The sequence below is a fragment of the Wyeomyia smithii genome, chromosome 2, assembly GCF_029784165.1.
Source record: "Wyeomyia smithii strain HCP4-BCI-WySm-NY-G18 chromosome 2, ASM2978416v1, whole genome shotgun sequence".
In the NCBI taxonomy this organism is placed as follows: Eukaryota; Metazoa; Arthropoda; class Insecta; order Diptera; family Culicidae; genus Wyeomyia; species Wyeomyia smithii.
The window spans coordinates 81,587,847-81,607,057 of record NC_073695.1 but is presented as its reverse complement, the minus strand read 5'-3'; the positions used below and the strand labels follow the sequence as shown (position 1 = coordinate 81,607,057).

Genomic DNA, 19,211 nt, shown 5'->3' with positions numbered 1-19,211 from the left:
TCCTTGTTCATATTCTTCATATGATACCCAACTGAATGACATTTTTGATGAATTTTTATTACTTTTCTGATTAGACCAATCATACAATTTTTTTGCGCTTGTAATGGGATGTTCATGTTCTTTAGCTAAACTTGCATTTCTTGTTATTCGTTTTAATATGCCACCAATTGCATCGCATGGGCCTTTACCATGAGAAGTCGCAAAAAAATGCCACTCTTCATCGACGTTATATTTTGTTTTGAACTTGCAAAGACTTGCAAAGTTTTTTCTATTATTTTATTGTGTGGCAGCTCCATCAGACATTAATATCACTTTTTTCATCTCTATTGTTGTTTTAAAAAAACTCATTAATTTGGCAATGAACACCTTACCCGCAACAGTATCATGATGGAGTACTTCCGATATTATGATGAAGCTGATATTCAGGGCCGGATTTAGACGGCGGGGGGCCCGGGGCGAATTTGTTTATGAGGCCCTCTTTCCTTAAAACATTTAGAGGTATCGTTCTGGAAGGTGACGAGCAAAACAAAAAGAAAACTTCGCCTCAGGACTAGGGGGGCCCCTTGAATCGGGAGGCCCGGGGCATCTGCCCCCTTTGCCCCCCCCTCAAATCCGGGCCTGCTGATATTCTTAAGTGTTCCAGATTCTGAATAGTAAACAACGAAGGGATGAATGGTGGCTTGACTATCATTCCAATAACTACACGAATCACAAATTGATAAAGACGTATTAAAATGAGCTTGACTGTTCAATATTTTCAATTTTGCAATAACGTTTTCGTTTAATTTGCGTAAGCTTAATGAGCACTGATGATCAGGAAAGGGTTTACAGCATTTGGGCTTGGTGTATTCCATTTTCACTTTTTTTATCTTCACAAAATGCAAACTGTTACTAACACATCTGGAGTAGTGCAATCGTATTTATATACGAGAACAGATATTATAGGTAACCCAGTAGTTATTGGTTGCATACTTTACAAACAGTTATTAATAGTAAACAAGTAGGTAGTGTTGCACGACAAACATATTTTTTTATAAAACATCCGGCAAGGGGGAACGTGTAGGAAGGCTAAGGTTTAGCGCTTGAGTTATTTATCCAATCGTTTTGTTGTCAAAGAATGAATTGTATATTTTTGATCAAGCATTCCAATGAATGTATGGTTTTTGCTGGAGAACCATGGACAAATTGAGAAAAGCGTGTATTGTCCGAAATATTAATAATTTTTCGAGCTTAAATTTAAAATAACTCGAAAACCGATGCCTTTAGAATGTTTACTATCAAGAGCTTTTTGGTTCGAAATGACTCTCTGCATCTTTTAAAATCATTAGAATACAAATATTTTAAAACATGTTTAAATTAGAATTTTCATAAAAAAATTATTTTTCATCTCTCCATCCTGGACTTTTTTTTAAAAGTTGCGTACTAACGTCAAGTTTCTTTAGAAAAGTAATAAAAAAAATTCATCTCTTTTATTTAAATTGAAATTTAATGTTTATTATTAATTTTTTTTGGTCAATAAAATTTTTTTTTGTACAGTGTATATTTTTTTATGGTGCATTTTTAATTAATTACAACTCATTCTCAGACAGTTTTTCTATACAACCAATGGTTTCTGGGCTGCAATGCTTCGAATAAAACCTATGCCAAAAGGCATACGCCCTTTTAGAATGTAACTCATGGGTGTAAAAAATCTCTCCATCTGTGAAAAATGCTCAGTTTGCTAAGCAAAATACGTGTGCAAAGTTTCATTCAAAACGAAAATGGTCGATATTCGACCATAGGTCATTTGGCGCGATCTTGCTCAAACCCTTTCTCTTTTAGAGTGTGAATTGTTTATCTAAAAACCTAGTGTCGAAAAAAACAAACAGGAACTAATTTTAACACTGTTAACTCTATTACACTTTATTCACAACTACTCAACCTTCACTAGCTTCTAACAACACTTTAATTAAGCTTTCGTAGTTCTTGTCTCTTGTAAACACTTTAGAAAAATACTGAACTCATTGACGTCGATCGGGTCCCTTTTGTAGCATGAATGGTTCTTTTTGCGAATCTTCTAGAACTCCAATCAAATTACATCAAATCGTTTCCATTGTTTTCGCTTCTCCCTTTTCTACTAATTTGTTTACTACAGTGTTTGTCGTGGTGACGCTCGAATGTCCGCGAAATTTCTGATGCGATGTTGATCATGACGTAACACATTTGAGGCTGATACAATAATTATTGCGGGTTACGCAACAGATTTTAAGACTTGATGACTTGATGACTTGTTGACTTTATGACTTCATGACTTTATGACTTTATGACTTTATGACTTTATGACTTTATGACTTTATGACTTTATGACTTTATGACTTTATGACTTTATGACTTTATGACTTTATGACTTTATGACTTTATGACTTTATGACTTTATGACTTTATGACTTAATGACTTTATGACTTTATGACTTTATGACTTTATGACTTTATGACTTTATGACTTTATGACTTTATGACTTTATGACTTTATGACTTTATGACTTTATGACTTTATGACTTTATGACTTTATGACTTTATGACTTTATGACTTTATGACTTCATGACTTTATGACTTTATGACTTTATGACTTTATGACTTTATGACTTTATGACTTTATGACTTTATGACTTTATGACTTTATGACTTTATGACTTTATGACTTTATGACTTTATGACTTTATGACTTTATGACTTTATGACTTTATGACTTTATGACTTTATGACTTTATGACTTTATGACTTTATGACTTTATGACTTTATGACTTTATGACTGTATGACTTTATGACTTTATGACTTTATGACTTTATGACTTTATGACTTTATGACTTTATGACTTTATGACTTTATGACTTTATGACTTTATGACTTTATGACTTTATGACTTTATGACTTTATGACTTTATGACTTTATGACTTTATGACTTTATGACTTTATGACTTTATGACTTTATGACTTTATGACTTTATGACTTTATGACTTTATGACTTTATGACTTTATGACTTTATGACTTTTACGACTTTATGACTTTATGACTATATGACTTTATGACTTTATGGCTTTATGACTTTATGATTTTGTGACTTCATGACTTTATGACTTTATGACTTCATGACTTTATGACTTTATGGCTTTTTGACTTTATGACTTTATGATTTTATGACTTCATGATTTCGTGACTTCATGTCAAGTCTTAACTTTATGGCTTTTGATTTTTTTTTTGACTTTGTATCTCTTGGACTTTACATCTCTATGATTTTGTTTTATTACTATTTTTTCACTTTTTATACTTTTGACATTTTATTTTTTTGATTTTCGTTTTTACATTATATCGTTTTGACTTGCTGATGTTTTGACTTTTTGAAATACATCACGTGATTCGATGCAGAGTGTTATACCCAGGCATGGGGAAAACACAGCACACCAGAACGCGGGCGACCCATCTGCTCACAAACACACCACACAGGGCAATTCGTATTACCCTCCGTCGCGAGCTAAAGATAAAACACTGGTGAGCCATTCGTTAACACGTGAGCAGTGCTGAGAATATTCACTGTCATGATATTTAAAAGCAGCGATTTTTAGCCGTCTTCATATTGATAATCATACTACCCATGCGACCGTTGATATTCATGATACCAAACAACCGATGAACACCGACAAGATAAACTTTAACACTCGTGTTGATATTTTGATCGTCAAAAATAAAAATCATATCAAAATAGTGAAAATCAAAATGAACCTTTTTCGACCATTTATACCTCACTGGGCAGTGTACAGCGTCCGACCAGATTTGCACTACTTGGATTGATAATCACCGAAGCTTCTTTGAATATCATTACGAGGCCTTTGATATTCATTCCACTGTTCTGTCATTGAATACGAGAAACGATATTCATGCATCGTCGCAATGAACATAGGTTACTGAGTAGCATCCAGGCTTCGCAATGGTCACGGTAGAACCACTTTTCACTGCGATAATCTTCTTCTTCTTCCTCTGACGCTACCAAGGCTCGCTGTCTGAATACATTCTTAAACAAACATGTCGAATGAGTATCGCCATCACGACGTTATTTTCCTCAAACGTATTTTGACATTTTTTCTAGTAATGAGAATTACGCACGTTGAGTGTGTGTATTCTGAAAATTATTTATATCATTGATCTTGTAATAATATTTCTCAACATAAATGAATGAAGTAGACAAAAATAGGCTGAAATAACATTGCTTAACGATTGACAGTGTGATACGCGAGTGTCGTTTGACTATCCTGTTCTTTCTGTCAGCTGAGCGGCGATGGTTTGGTTGTTTTACGTTTACGAGCGAAAGCCGACTGTGACGCACGCTGAGGAAGCGAGATCAAATAAAAATGGTGACCGTTTACAAGCCTGGTTGCATCAGAGAATAAATGTGCTGACACTGAGATTAATTCAATTCATCTACTCATGAATAAACATTGATATTCTAAGGCACTGCACGTGAGCCGAGGGTTTTTAATTTCGGTACATGAGGCAACTGTGGGCTTGCAGTTTCGGGGAACACACAAGCATTAGTCGCCACGATAAGATCGACAATGGTATAATAATGAATAGCTCGATGGTAGTCAACGCATACAACCACCTGCAATGTTTTTTTCATATGTACTTTTGTTGAAAGAAAGCATTTGAGAAAACACGTATAAGCAAGCGGACTTCCGAGGGCTCGCGAAGTCGGGAACACTCGGGCCTGTGTTTGCCGAAGCTTCCGAAGGACTGTTTCATTTGAAACACTGTGGGTTTTCGTTGCCTGGTTATACCCCGTCATTTCACCATCCATAGCACCTAAAATCCCATACAATCGAACTGTCATAACATATCACCTCGGCTACATTATATCGCGAATATAATGTTGGAAAACCAATCAAAACCTGATTTGCAGCAGTTGGCAACACGGCCATCTAAGCAAATGACATTTACGTTGCATGCGAAAAAGAAGGATAGAAATATTTTTGCTTTTTTCATCCCGCACACTGTGACAATAACATATGAGAGTTCGCGTAGGTGCGGGCAGCCTTCAAAATTTCTTTCAACGCCGTCAATGCGAATTCCAACCAGCTGTCATGATGTTATGTTTTGTTTTTGCTTTGACCTGTTTTCGTGTATCCTCCAATCATGGACAAGATCGAAGAAGTTTGTTAAGACTTAAAAACCACAAATCAACTGAAAACGACTGTTTCCCAGCCAAACTTCTCAAAACCAGAAGTGAGCAGCTGTTGCGTGCAATCTATTTATTCATCTTAAAAGTTTAGGTCAAAGACTGGTTGGATATACTCATTTGCCCACTCTATAAAAGGACCACCGACTCGATTGCAGTAATTATCGAGGCATAACACTCCTCAGTCAGTGTTTATTGGAGAGTACCAGTGTGTACCGGTGCGGTATCCGGGAAGGGCGATGTGCAACGGACAGAATGTTCATCGTGTGTCAAATCCTTGACAAGTTCAGAAAGTAAACTTGCATACTCATCATCTGTTGATAGACTTCAAGGTGGCGTACGATTCAATTAAGCGCAACGAACTTTGGCCGATTATACTTGAACACGGCTCCCATTAAAACTGGTTAAGCTGATTAGTGCCAACCTTTAATGTTTTTCATTATGCGTCAGAATAGTGAGCATAATTTCGGAGCCATTCGTTACGTTAAACGGTCTGGTGTAATACGGAGAGCTGGCGTACAAAAAAGTTAAGGTACCATTATCTCGAGTCTCATATGCGTCTTGGCTTTACGCGTCGATATTAGCCACAGAGTAGTGGAAGAGGTAATCGTGCCTTTCAAGAGGGAAGCAGCGAGGTTTGGACCAAGTACATGATGGCTGGTTCAGAACGTCGAAATTCTTTCAGGTTCCGCACTGAGATGGAGGAATTTATACAGTAGTCGATAAATTTGTGTTCCTTAGTACTCTCGTGGGGTGTGACAATGATGTTAGCCGTAAAGTGAAGAGACGGACAGTAGCCACAAACCGGATCTGTTACGCTTTACGTCCCGCAGTATGCATGTCCGCACGAAATTAGCGCTCTACAGGACGCTGATTCTCCCGGTGGTGCTCTATGGCCACGAGTGTTGGTCGATGAAGGAGGTCGAGTTAGAGTTTTTCAACGCAGGATCTTACACACCAACATGCGGCTATCATCAAGCTGTTAAAATACAGCATGCTACAGCGGGCTGGCCACGTAGCACGCATTTCGGAGGAGTGACCACACTGACAAGACTGGTCGACAAATTTTTCCCTACAGCTCAAGCTGGAAAACAATGAAAGATTATAACTTTTTAACCGTTTTTATGAACTTTGGTGCCCTTAGCCAGCTCGGAAGTGCGTTAAGTCTTCCGAGACTTAAATAAAGTTCAAGCGTAAGCAAAAGTAGAAGCGACGAACCCGGCGCGAAGTTACTTTGCGGCCTCTCAACGCACTTCTTAGCTGGCTGCGGGCGCCAGGATTCACAGGAACGGTTAAAAAGCTATGGTTTTTCATATTAGCCTGTGTTGACCAGTGTTACCTACATTCAGTGAAGGGCTCGGCAGAGGTCGGCGATTTCGTGGTAGTCCCCGTACTCTTTGGTTGTGGGATGTGGATGAGCACGCCCGATTGGTGGATGTGATGGGCAATTGGAGAAGACTTGCCTAAGATCGATTGATGTGGAGACGTATTTTTGATTTTTCAGTGAATTGTTCACGAACTGTCGCAATAAAAGTGATGTTAAGTAAGTATTTTTTCAAATATCAACATTCCGAATGTTAGCTTCTTGATTTTTCAACGAATTAACTTCTAGTTTTTTTTGACCGTTGACTTGCAACTTGCATCACTCAACTTTTCTTTCTTCAATACCGACTATCGATTCTGAGCTTTTAACTGCAAAAAGATCACATTTCCTACTGAACTCTTTTGTCTACGATTGGCTAAATAAACAAACTTTTCGGTAAGGGAATAAGTTCTAGTTGCGAATGAAGTATTAACATTCACCGATTGATATAAACATAAATATTTGTTGATCCTGCATTCGAGATCCAATTTAATGGGGATTAAATACGCTACTATTCCTATAACGCTCTAACTTTGAGACACGATTTAGTAAATTTAATAGAAAACATGTAAAAATTGCAGCAAAAACAAATTAAATCCTGCATTTGGATCAACTTTTCTGGGCCTTTTCAAAAGCATTAATTATTTTGCGACGGACAATAAAGAATTCATATCGTAATCAGAGGGGCCAGCTTCATGGTGACCGTGAAAAAGAAGTTCCTAATTTAAGTTACTGCCGAACCCAACCAAATTTTTACTCGATAAACACAGTTATTTTAAATGGTATGTCGTAAAACAATTTTATATTCTCGCTAATGGAACAAAGTGATAAACAGCCAACTAAACAAAATTAATATCTAGTCGTCTAGGGACTTATTCAGGCAAATTGATGTCTGATCATTAGCGTAGTAAGGGTTGTCTTTTTTCAAAAATTCTATCATTTTTTAATGTGAACTTTCGATCCATTTTCTCAGTTCTTTTAAAAATATTACGGTTGCTGCTAAATTCAACGATCATTTTCAACAGCATCCTTAGCATTGTATTAGGCCTAGTTACACTAGTTGCTCTTATTATACACATTGAAAGTCTGCGAAATAATTGTGTACAACCGACATGCAGTACCATTTCGGTTATAAATAGAAAACAAATATTACTTCTGTTTATTTACCTGCATGTAAGCAATTGTGCTCGGCGAGATATAAAATCACTTAAACCGTTTTAACGAATGCCGACCAGCACGATTGTTTACTCAAAAGATGCGCTGATCAGCGTGTTTCGGAAGATTCTAAGTGAAACTGTTTGTTTATGCAATTATCGACTTAGCACACGATGATACACTTTCTACGAACGCTATTTGCACACTGCAGGGGAAATACTACCTACCATTGTAAAATTAGATTAGAAGATTAAGTATACACTTGTGAATGTTTTTTAATACCTAAACGACACTGTCAACGTGATTAGTTATGAAACTACGCAATAAATAACCCACAGAACAGAAAAAAGTATATATAAATCCTGGCAATACATCAGTTGATGGTGTTATTTTCCCATTTCGTAGTCCCCTAATCTGCCACCATGCGCGGACGAAAACTGAATTACACCTATTCTACGCCAACACGCTTGTTATGCTGCAAGTGATGTCGTTACCCGGCTTGAAAATAGAACACAATACGGGATCAATGGTGTGGCAAATTTTAATTATAATAATTAAGCGTATGAATAATCCTGCGAACGTCATCCCACACTCGTCTTCGCATTGCGCTTCCCTGTGGAAATAGTCTCACATTGGGTTGGCTCGAAGTGTACTCACGAGCAGTTTAGAAATCTAGTTCATTGCAGTCACTAACTGCTCGTTAATATCAATCATTATACTGTTTGGATGATTTACTTGCGTTATTTTAAAATTTACTTCTAACCAAACGAAAATTTTCTATTGAGAAAGGGTTGCTGAATATTTCAAACTACTAAGTTGAGATTCAACTTTGCTCTAAGAAACTTTGCAAAACAATAGAAGAACGTTTAGTATTCATTTCTTTTTACTCGATGATAAAATAATGCAAGTACGTGGAAAAAATTGCACCGTTGCTTTTTTAAAGTCTCGGTCTTTTGGCGGTTATTTCGCATACTTCACTTTAGAGTAGAGATATCCCTAACCACACGCAAATCTAGTGAGACTTATCGACAATTAAGAACGCCATTTCTGTAAACGTAAAACACCATCGATTTTAGTACAATCAGTAACTAAAAAGAACTATTTCGGCACAGTTATCACACCCTTAAAAGGATCCTTAAAAAGATCATCTGCGATAATTTGGTCTTTTTCCTTAGAAACGACCAAAATTTTTTTTTAATTTTTCGGACCATTTTTCTGTGCCAGCTAGTCATGTTTTTACATTTGAAAATATATTCTGAATGAAAGCAATTTTAGCACGTCGAATTAAGCGCTAGATATAAATTGTCATCAGTAAAAGTTATGGAATGCTCCGATATTTCAAGTAAAGATGTCACTGCTGGTATTTGTCACTGAAGCTGAACGAGTGTTAAGAAAACAAATAGGAATTATCAGAATCATTGCATTGATGCAAATCACAAATTCGTAAAACACACTGTAAACTGTTCAGAACAACTTCAATTTCCTATTTGCATACACACCTATCGGCACAGTTCACAGGGTAAGTTTCAAGGAAAAAATCATCACTGCACATGCTTCTAGCTATTTCTGAACGCTCAAACTATCCATCCAACCGGAAGCACTGTGTGAATACCTGGAAGGACTGTTTCAGTTCATTTTTCCTTCGCTGATATCGTCATTTACCTTCGTCTGAATACATACGTGTAATTCCAAGCCTGCAAGCCGGATATCACCGGTTTGGAGCAAGGTTTACATGGTTGGCTGACTGTTCCGTCTCAAGTAAGCCATACCTTATAGTTTATAATGTGTGAATGTACCTTCCGGTGCCGTAAAGCTAGCACTTCGATGGTCAACGGCTGGTAGAATTTGGATTGTTCAAATTAAAAATAATGTTGGATTTACTGCTTGAAATTACAACAGAATCCAGCTTTGTTAGAACATTTCAATCAATTTATCTGAATAGCCACGATCATTTTTCCGTTATCGTGACATCCCTAGCTGAGTGTGGGAATGGCGATTTTGTGTGCAGCTATGTACTATATATTTCACAGTTCACTGCAATGTACCTTTCTTTGGTCAAACGAGTGAAAAAAGTCGACCACACACTCTGGGCACTTTCTCCACCAGAGCTGCGAACTAGGTTCGTTCGAACAACATTAATGAAACATTAATATTGATTTGCGATTTAGTTTTTATACGTGAGCGGAAACGGAAGAGAGATATTAACTAAAGCGGATAAATGTGTCGGTTCATGTGTAAAATCTGTTGAAAGCTAAAGTGTTAAAGTAGCGTATATCCTATACTGATAAAGCATTGATTTAGAAACACTTTCTGTATTGATAACGTTTAACGAGCGATCCAATCCAGCATTGGATTTCACAGGGAAGCTAAAAAATTTTTTTCTTTTGTTTTACATTAATTATTAATTAAATTACTATTTATGTTTCAAGGTTGATTCCATTATACGATGATGATCCAAAACCCTTCTGAGTCTACTCAGTCTCAATCTTAGACTCAAGTGTTAGTAGAATCGGATTTATTTAAATGATGTGTGACTCAAAAAAGTGAATAGCGGGTGACAGCTAAAATTTTGGGATTTGTTTGAAGTTCTATTACTCAACAACATATACGCTCAGAGAAAAAATTAGAGTATGTAAGTTAAGTTCCAGGATTGTTCGTTATTACGCGTTCTACCCAACATTTGCCTACCATTGTTTAGGTGTACGAGAGCAGATAAATTTTCGGTAAAAAAACACAAATAGCAATGCACAGCTTCCAGGCTACGGTGTACATATATGAAAACCATACGATGATGGCGATAAAACGAACTATACTGCTGCCAAAGTGGTACATATGGAGTTGGGAGAAAATATAACGTGTTTTATTAGCATTTCTATGAAAGATGCAGAGAGATTACACAATCTCGACTACATTGCAACTATGCACTTAGTAGCCGCTATGCGAACGCTGAATAAAAAAACAAACAAAATATGAATAGAATACCATATAATTGAAATGATTCTCTAATTAGCTTCACAAAAGTTGAAGTAGTGCTTTTTTCGAGAACTTTTGAGAATGCATAAAAGAGTTGCAGTCAGAATTATTTCTGAATGAGGCATTGTTCGGTTACATGAACGTACGAGGGAAAAACAAGCTGCATAAACTGGAATACTAAAGTCATTTCATAGCAAAACAGACCTACCTTCTGAAAATGTCATATTTTTCCGATTTATATTTAATTGAAGTGCAATTCCAAGCAATATATATAGAAACGACCATTTTTGGTTTCGCTGAAACTTTGCAAAGATGTTCGTATAGACTGAAAATGTTATTTAATGCCATCAGTTTTTTTCAACCACGACTAATTTTTATTTTTATGAATTAATTGTTAACCTTAGAGAAGCGTTGATTAGTAACCTTGAAGAGCAATGTATCTTTCGAATTACCATTTACCGATAAAACTGGATAATTCTAGTTCTCTTAAAGCTAGCAAACAAGACATAACGATCATAACACATGCTACCGGCACAATCATAGTTATTAGCAGTGGCTGAAAAAAAACGCGACGTGAGAAATCCGGACAAAATAATTAACATGTCCGGACATGTTCAGCAATGCTATGTAGTGCTGCGGTCCGCTTGATGGTCCATCTACTGTGGAACGCTGACATCGAATGAATCGCCTGCTCAGCTTTGTTGGGCTACAATCAGCTGCTGCTCTGTCACTTGCTGCTGGTCCTCCTGCTACAGTGCGCAGTAAAACAACAGCAACAACAAATCAGTTATAAAGTCAAATCATTTGTATACTTTAGTGTCGGCTGGGGAAGCAGGCCTTGTTTCAGCTCTGATTGGTCGGAACATGTTTTCAATGAGGCTCTACATTTTTCAATAGTAGAATGGTTAACATCGCAAAAACCACAATTTTCTGCATTTCGGTGGATTTCCAATCGATTGCTGTGCGAATTAAGAACATCCGTTTAAAACTGACTGAGTTTTAAGCATTTGAATGTGAACAATTTTTGTGGTGCTCTTGATATTTTAGATTTTTGAACTTGTGCTCCTGTAAGGGCATCTTCAAAAAACGGAAATTCGATAATTTTTACGCACATTAAACGAATACTGCGGCAAGACATTTTATATCCACGAGACTTTATGGATTTGACGGTTTGACCCGAGCGTCAGTGACATTTCTCAGGATGGATTGGTATGATCGAAAAATTTTTTGCTACAAGTAGGGCTTTGGAGGATGGCGAAAAATATTTGATCGCGTAGATGTCCATCTTTCGTTTTCGTCTCATCAATCTTTCAGAATCTTGCAGTTCTTCAAACTTGCTTTCGGTTTTGAGGATATTGAAACAAGCCTGCATTTTGAACGTTTTCAGTTCAGTGTCTTCGAGGAACATTTTTCTGGCCCCTTAAGGTCTTCTCTAGTCCCACTACAATTAAGGCGATTAACAAATAGCCAACATATTTGTCATCCTGGAGGCTGATGGTTGCAAACCAAGTGGTTGAACCTACGGTTATGGTCTTCCAGAATTCCCTCTTTTGCTGGTCGGCCAAAAACGGCAAACCTATTCAATTTATTCTTCAGAAAAGCCACAAAAATAATTGTGAATTGTCATAAAAATCTTTGCTTTATTTATTCCTCAACACTCGCAAAACGCTCATATGTAAATAACCAAAAATGAGGTATTCAACTAAAATATGACATTTTACCCACCTATTGGTAGCGTACAAAGGATTTTAGAACGATCTATTTCTTGTTCCAAAAAGTGACAAAAATAGACCAAAACGTATACCAGTTTCAATTTTTTTCAATTTAGATCTGGTATAATACAAAATTTACACCACCGTTGCAGCAGTGAATTTGAGTTTGCTCCAAAAAAATAGATCAAAACAACGATTTGGACCACCGCTGAAGATGCCCTAAATGTTACTGTAAGACGTAATTCTACGTCAAAAATCTGCTATAAAAAAAATGTTTTGAAGGAAAATTTGAAAAAAAAAATTACAAAATTATTATCACAACAGGTGCATTATTGAAAAAACTTATTTAAGTTGAGCATGAAGGACTGAAAATTAAAAATGTAAAATCTTTTGGAAAAAGACAAAGAAAATATCACAGCAATCAAACAAACCGTTATAACTCTAAAAATATTTTTAATTTTTAACACCATTTTTACACAATCCCATTTCAAAAATTAGTCGTGATTAAAAACATAACTATTAGCACAAAACAACGTCTTCAGCCAACATTTGTGTCAAATTCCAGTGAAATTAGAAATGACAATAAAAAATTACAATTGGCAGAACTTGCTTGGAACTGCTCAAAATTTTTCGCAAGGTTACAATAATGTAATAATGTATAATCATTTGAGTAACTTCCACAAAATATCTTCAATCTAAACATTCAGCTGTGTTAGCTTTGTATAGGGATGGGCGAACGGCTCACGAGCCGTTCATATGAACCGGTTCTTAGAAAAAAGCGAAAGAACGAACGGCTGACGAAAAAGAGCCACGGTTCTTTGAGCGCACCAAAACTGATGGGTTCGCGCGAGCCCGAAGTTTACCGAGTAAACACGAACTGTCAACGCTCGTCAATCATTGTGAACAGCAATGCCAACCTTATTTTATGAAAAGCTGGAAGAATTCAAAATGAAAAACTTGAGAAAACTGGATATATAAATTTGAAGCTTTTACATAAATTTATTTGATTTTCGGTTCAAAAATGCTGCACCGTATTATTGCATGTAACCAAAAAGGCAGAAAGAAAATTGTTTACCCATGAAGATTATAGTCACTGGCGTACTTGAAATTGAGTAGATTTCTAATAAAATCTTACAACCGAGGGGCATGAATGCACAAAATACTGAAAAGACCATACATGTAATGGGAATGAGTTCAGAAAATGTGGTGATGTACAGAAAACTGGATAAAACTGGAACAATTTTTAAAAAAAACTGGAAATATTCAACCTTCAGCTGTTTCGCTGACGATTTTCAAAAAAACTGGAGATATCCAGGAAAAACTGGAGGGTTGGCAAAGCTGATTGTGAACCATGAGCCGTTCTTATGAGTCGGTTTGGAACGGTGAGTGAGCGGTTCAGAGTCGCTCTTGCAAAAGAGCCGTTTCGCTAGCTTTGTAAAAACTTTCTATGATTCATTGAGGATTTTCAATAATTGCCGTACAACGACACTGCACTGTTTGCTTCATCTAGAATAATACTACATATAACCGAACAAAAATGATTTTTTTGTCAACATCATGACAATTTTTTACCGACTCATGTATCGACTTGACAATAAAGTTAGCGGATTGTTCGGGCCGTTAAATTCCATTTCTCAGCAGAACTATTCGAAAAAACTCGGAGAAAGGGTTGTTTCAGCCTTAGTCATTACCATACTAATGAGGTCGACAATCAATCAAAGATGTTCCTTCACCGATAATAAAATTTTAGAATGAGTAAATTTTAATACACAAATTATGACTAACGATGGCAGAAGGTTTATGGGTTTCTCTCTTGTATTCACTAGTGCAATTCAGTTTATCCCAATTGGTAAGACACATATATATGAATTAAGAAAAGCAAAAACGGTGTCACTGAAACAGGTGTCTCCGACATCCTTTTCTACGAAGTCACAACGATGCTTGCCTTTCCTCCGTATCAAATCAGTAAATGAACAGACAGATGGAAGCATACCGGGAAATTTATGGCGCGTAGGTTCAGAGGCGAAGCATTATGTTGATTGTTTTATTCCACTCACTGACGTTCTTATTTTTTGCGTTTGTTATTTTCACCGGTGCATATTTTATATTGTTTTCCACGTTCAGTTGAACCATTAGAGCACTGTTTTCAACAATTTCAACAGTTAAATCAAAATATTACCCCTTTTCGCTGGCGTTTTGCATGGTTTTATGAATTTGCAATTCCATCTCATTTTACGCAACTTACATTTTCCATTATCGTTTGTTACGACAGTAGTAGTATCAAGTTGAACATAATCCCAGTACAAGCGCAAAAATTGCAGTAAACAGACGTCAAAACCCAATTTCCCCCAAATTAAACTAATCAACTCTTTAAACAGTATGTCTAGTACAAAGCATCATGTGTAATATCGTTTTCCAGCGTCTTCCAGCTGTCCTAAACAGGATCGGAATAATTCTCGCAAGCCCCCTGGTAAGCTATCTTATCTATTCATCATCATTGGACGAAAACCAAATATTTTCCATCCCTTCTGCCAAATATTCGCTCAGATATAACCTACCCAAATTTGCTGAAAAACAATTCTCGCTAACGCATAGTAATGAGATGAAACGCTCACCTTTACCCACCACAATGAATCTAACACAATCTCACCAGTTTGTTTTTTAAACTTCCTCAGTTACTCTTAACAAGGTACTACAACAGAAAATCGAAAACATTTTGTTATTTGCTTTTAATAAGTACCCAATTCTTACATAGAAGCAATCAGCTTTGAAAGTCGATTTTTCTCTGAACAACGTATTTTTCGCTAATAAGTATCTTTTTTTTACATTTTCTGCTATCTATTTCTCTCTTACGTTTTGGGCTGATAAAATGTACTATTTTCTTTCCATTTGCCTTTCTTTGCCTCGTTCACAAAATGCTGCGGCCTCTGATTTGGTTCCGAATCGCCAAAACCCAATAACAATTCCAAAACGCAAATTTCCCAAAGACATCAAGATTATTGTCGGTAAAGTCCGTTTGACCTTCTTTAACAGAACATTTCACTAGACCTAGAAACAACAGAAGTTGTTTTAATAATTTAGCTGTACAATAGTTAACGCTTTTTATGCCACTAGATAGACTGTTACACATTCGATTAATAGTTATAGAACAGCAGATTACACATAACCGAAAACAGGACTTATAACAAAAAAAGCTTTAAAAAGAAAAACTAACAACCCGTTGCATCCCGAAAAAGAAATTTACGCTACTAAACATAATCCTTCAATTGTGAAATTAACACTTAAGCCGATTGCCCAATCGACACTCTAGCCGTTCATTTGTCGTTGTATGTATGTATGTAGGTGTTTGATAGGGTGGTCAAAAACTCACAAATTGTACCGTTCCTTCAATTCCCACCGTCGGCTGTCACCTAGTTTCGAGCTCGGCTACTGCTAAGCAGAACCTATGCTTTGCTAGTAGTAGTAGTAGTATTCTTCGACCGATGTTATTTTTGTTGTTTCTTGGCACACAGCAAGCAGCTACAGGATGAAACAAATTGAATTTTCCCATTGTGACAATGTGCCAACACGTACCGTACCGCTAGGGAAAAAGCAATGCCAGCAAAGCATTACAACATTGTCGTCCCTGGAGTGCTTTTTTAATTATGTTCACACCTTTCAATGTTTTTATTTTGTTTTCTCGGCATCAGCACCATCTGCTCTACCGATTGCAAACTGCGCAATTCGGGTTATTCGCGTTGAAAGAGATTTTGAAGGCTGTTCGCACCTACGTGAACACTCATATGTAATTGTCAAAATGTGCGTGATGACAAAAGCAAAAATATTTCCTTCCTTCTTTTTCGCATGCAAAAACCAAACAAATATCAGCAACACCGTCAACGCGAATAGCCAACGGTCAAAGGCTTCCAGTTTCGGTAGAGACGGAGAGCTTTCAGAGACAGCCGGCATCCAATTCGTGCGAATGAACTGCATTCCTAGCTGCGGAATGAAATTAGAGAGCGCTTTCGATGTTCGATGTTCGTTGTTTGCTCCCAGTAGAAGTGCACACTTTTGAAGCGTTTTAGTTGGTTAATTTTCGTTAGTTTCAGTCGCTGTTGATTTAGTCACACGCGCAGTTAGTTTTGTTGATTGTCCATTCCCTATTTCATGTCCGTAGTTTCCCTTTTTCCCCCAGGTGAATATGATGACAACATAATTTCAATGAGTTAAATATGTAGACTGAATTGATATACATTTCTTAAATCATCCAGTTTAAGCTGGGTAGCATTATTTTCAATATACAGGGATGAATCAATGTAATATTCAGTGGAATCAATATTGGTAAAATATTGCCATTAAATTGAATGCTGCGTTATATTCTGATCATCGCAAATTTTGCATTATATCACAACCAGTGGGCAAACCCAGTTATCGGACCGTTGATTCTACACTTTTTCATCATATGTTTAATGAATTAACCCGATATTAAAAAAATCTTGAAAAAACACTCGAATCAAAACGGGAAAAATCTTTTTTTTTTTTAAAAGATTTGCAATATTGTCTATGGACGAGTTGTAGAAATCGTTCTCCTACTACTCGTGCTTAGATAACAATTTAGTAGAGATTGAACTTTTTGAGATTCAATTTTTCAAAGATTTTTTATTTTACCTACTAAACTTAGCTTCCTTTCCAACTCTAGTTGACTGGGATATTTTCGTTAGATGACATATTACATTACTAATAATTAAAATTTATAACGTAGGCTTGAGAAGAAAAATGTATTACTGAGTTTAAGAAGAGCTAGCAGAAACTTTTCGGTTTTGCAATGGTATGGAGAAACTAGACATTTTCAACGTTTGAGAAAACCTTTTTTTTTTCTTTCATCTCAAAACAATTACTTTATGCATGTCGAAGACAAAACAAATAGATCAGAGGTCAAAAATAAATCTTCTTGTCAGATTGGTAATCCTTAGAAAACTATTATTCAGATCATCCTCTTGGTACCAATACTGGTTTTGTGAGATGTCGCCTACTAAAGAAGATTGCATTTTCCATTGAAAATATTTTTTTTTCTTCGGAAGTAAATCTTATTAAATTTTTTTATCCGCTTGATATCAAAAAATCATAACTTAAGAACTGCAAAACCACACATTTCCAAGAAAAAGATTATGAGTATATTTACCTATTTTCAATCATTCATTTTTATGTTATTCTCGATATAAAAATTGAATATTGAGAATTACAGGGTGCGCATTAATAATTGCAACAAAAATGCAAAGTCGGTTTGCGGTTCGATATTTGTTGGGCCCAGAAAACGAATGACAATCAAAACTGGACCTTCATGCAAGACGGTGCCCCGGCTCACAGAAGACCGTTCAAGACTGGTGCAGGTCCAACTTTCCTACTGTCATCATCAAGGATGAGTGGCCTCCAAACTCGCCAGATCTCAACGTCATGGACCACTCAATTTGGGGGATGTTAGAACGAAAGTTATTTTTCTTCTGAAATTTTTAGTTTGTTTAATTTTTATGGGTCGTTCCATACGAAGTGATCATTACAGATTTGGCTCAAAGTTGGAGGAATTATTAATCTAGGTTCACTTTTAAAAAACACCTTCTGGTGTGAGAAACAATCATCACCCCGAGTAATATTAGTCAAACTCGAGATATACCATTTTTACAAAACAGTTTTTTGATATTCTTCATATCACATTTTATCATAATTCTTGAAAAATGTCTGAACAACAAAACAAAAGATCTTTAAGATTTTTCTGGTTATTAAGAAATACACACATATGTCTCCGTTTTCTCAGCAGTGTTGCCGAGTTTTCATTGTTGGGATATTATTTAGAGAAAACAAAATGGCAACACTGTTGCAAAGAAGGAAAAATTATCCTATTCCTTGATAGGCAGGAAAATCCTAAAAACTTTTTGTCGGGTCGTTTTTTGGGTAAGAAAATTGACAGGTATCTTCCAATAAATATGATTGTTTGATATAAAATGTATAACTAGTTATTTCTATGAATTGAAAGAAAAAACAAGAGCTTTTTAACAAAAAAGGCATTTTCTTCTAAGAAAGAAGGGGATCTCACATCTTTATTCTATACGTTCCTAAAGTTATCGAAAAAATAAGCTAAAACATGCTATAACTTTGTAAGGAAAAATCCTGGAGATGTGTCGTCTCCAACAAAAACGTGTGTTATGTATGCCCAAATGCTTCTTTAGAACAACGTTTTCTTGTAAAATGTAGCTACCAACAGTTAAGTGCAAAAAATTAACTTTCAAGTAACTTTTACAGAAAATACTCTGTAACTCTGTACCCAATGAAGATAGGAATTTTGTTTGTTCAGCAAAGATTCATATTTTTGCACGTTCTAAAACTTTACCGAATTAACTATTCCTCTATCTTTTAACATAAACAAGTTAGTATTATTGATATACGAAAACCTACTGTAACATATCCTCGCCGTACTCTAATATGGGTGGATTGGGACAAATGGAACCTTAAAGAGTTTATAGTACTTCAGCTTAACTTCAAGAAAAAGTATTGACATCATGACTAGCCCCTTTTTAACCAATACGTTCTTGAAGTTATCTAAAAAATAAGCTAATATATGATTTAACTTTGTAAGGAAAAGTTCTGGAGATATATGGTCTTTGGCAAAAATGTGTGTTTTGTATGCCCCAACAATTCTTCTGAACAATATTTTCGTCTAAAGTACAAAAAACTAACTTTCAAATAAGTTCCATGTTATATACTTCATAACTGTGTACCAAAAAAAGATATGGTTTTCATTTGCTCAACAAAGTTTCA

The 19,211-nt window shown here is 36.0% G+C and overlaps 1 protein-coding gene across 26 annotated transcripts in view; it reads left to right on the top strand.

Moving 5' to 3' along the window:
• Nucleotides 1–19,211, top strand: part of LOC129725401 (glutamate-gated chloride channel) — a 289,723-nt gene that overhangs the window by 228,994 nt on the left and 41,518 nt on the right. For 10 of the 26 annotated variants that reach the window (XM_055681189.1, XM_055681201.1, XM_055681192.1 and 7 more), the window contains 2 exons: nucleotides 14,839–14,889; nucleotides 15,407–15,424. The exons of 7 other annotated variants lie outside the window; for them this stretch is intronic. In XM_055681189.1, coding sequence (XP_055537164.1) covers nucleotides 14,839–14,889; nucleotides 15,407–15,424 — 69 coding nt within the window. The remainder of the gene's footprint in view (nucleotides 1–14,838; nucleotides 14,890–15,406; nucleotides 15,425–19,211) is intronic. 9 more of the 26 variants (XR_008728084.1, XM_055681211.1, XM_055681210.1 and 6 more) reach the window with 1 other exon arrangement.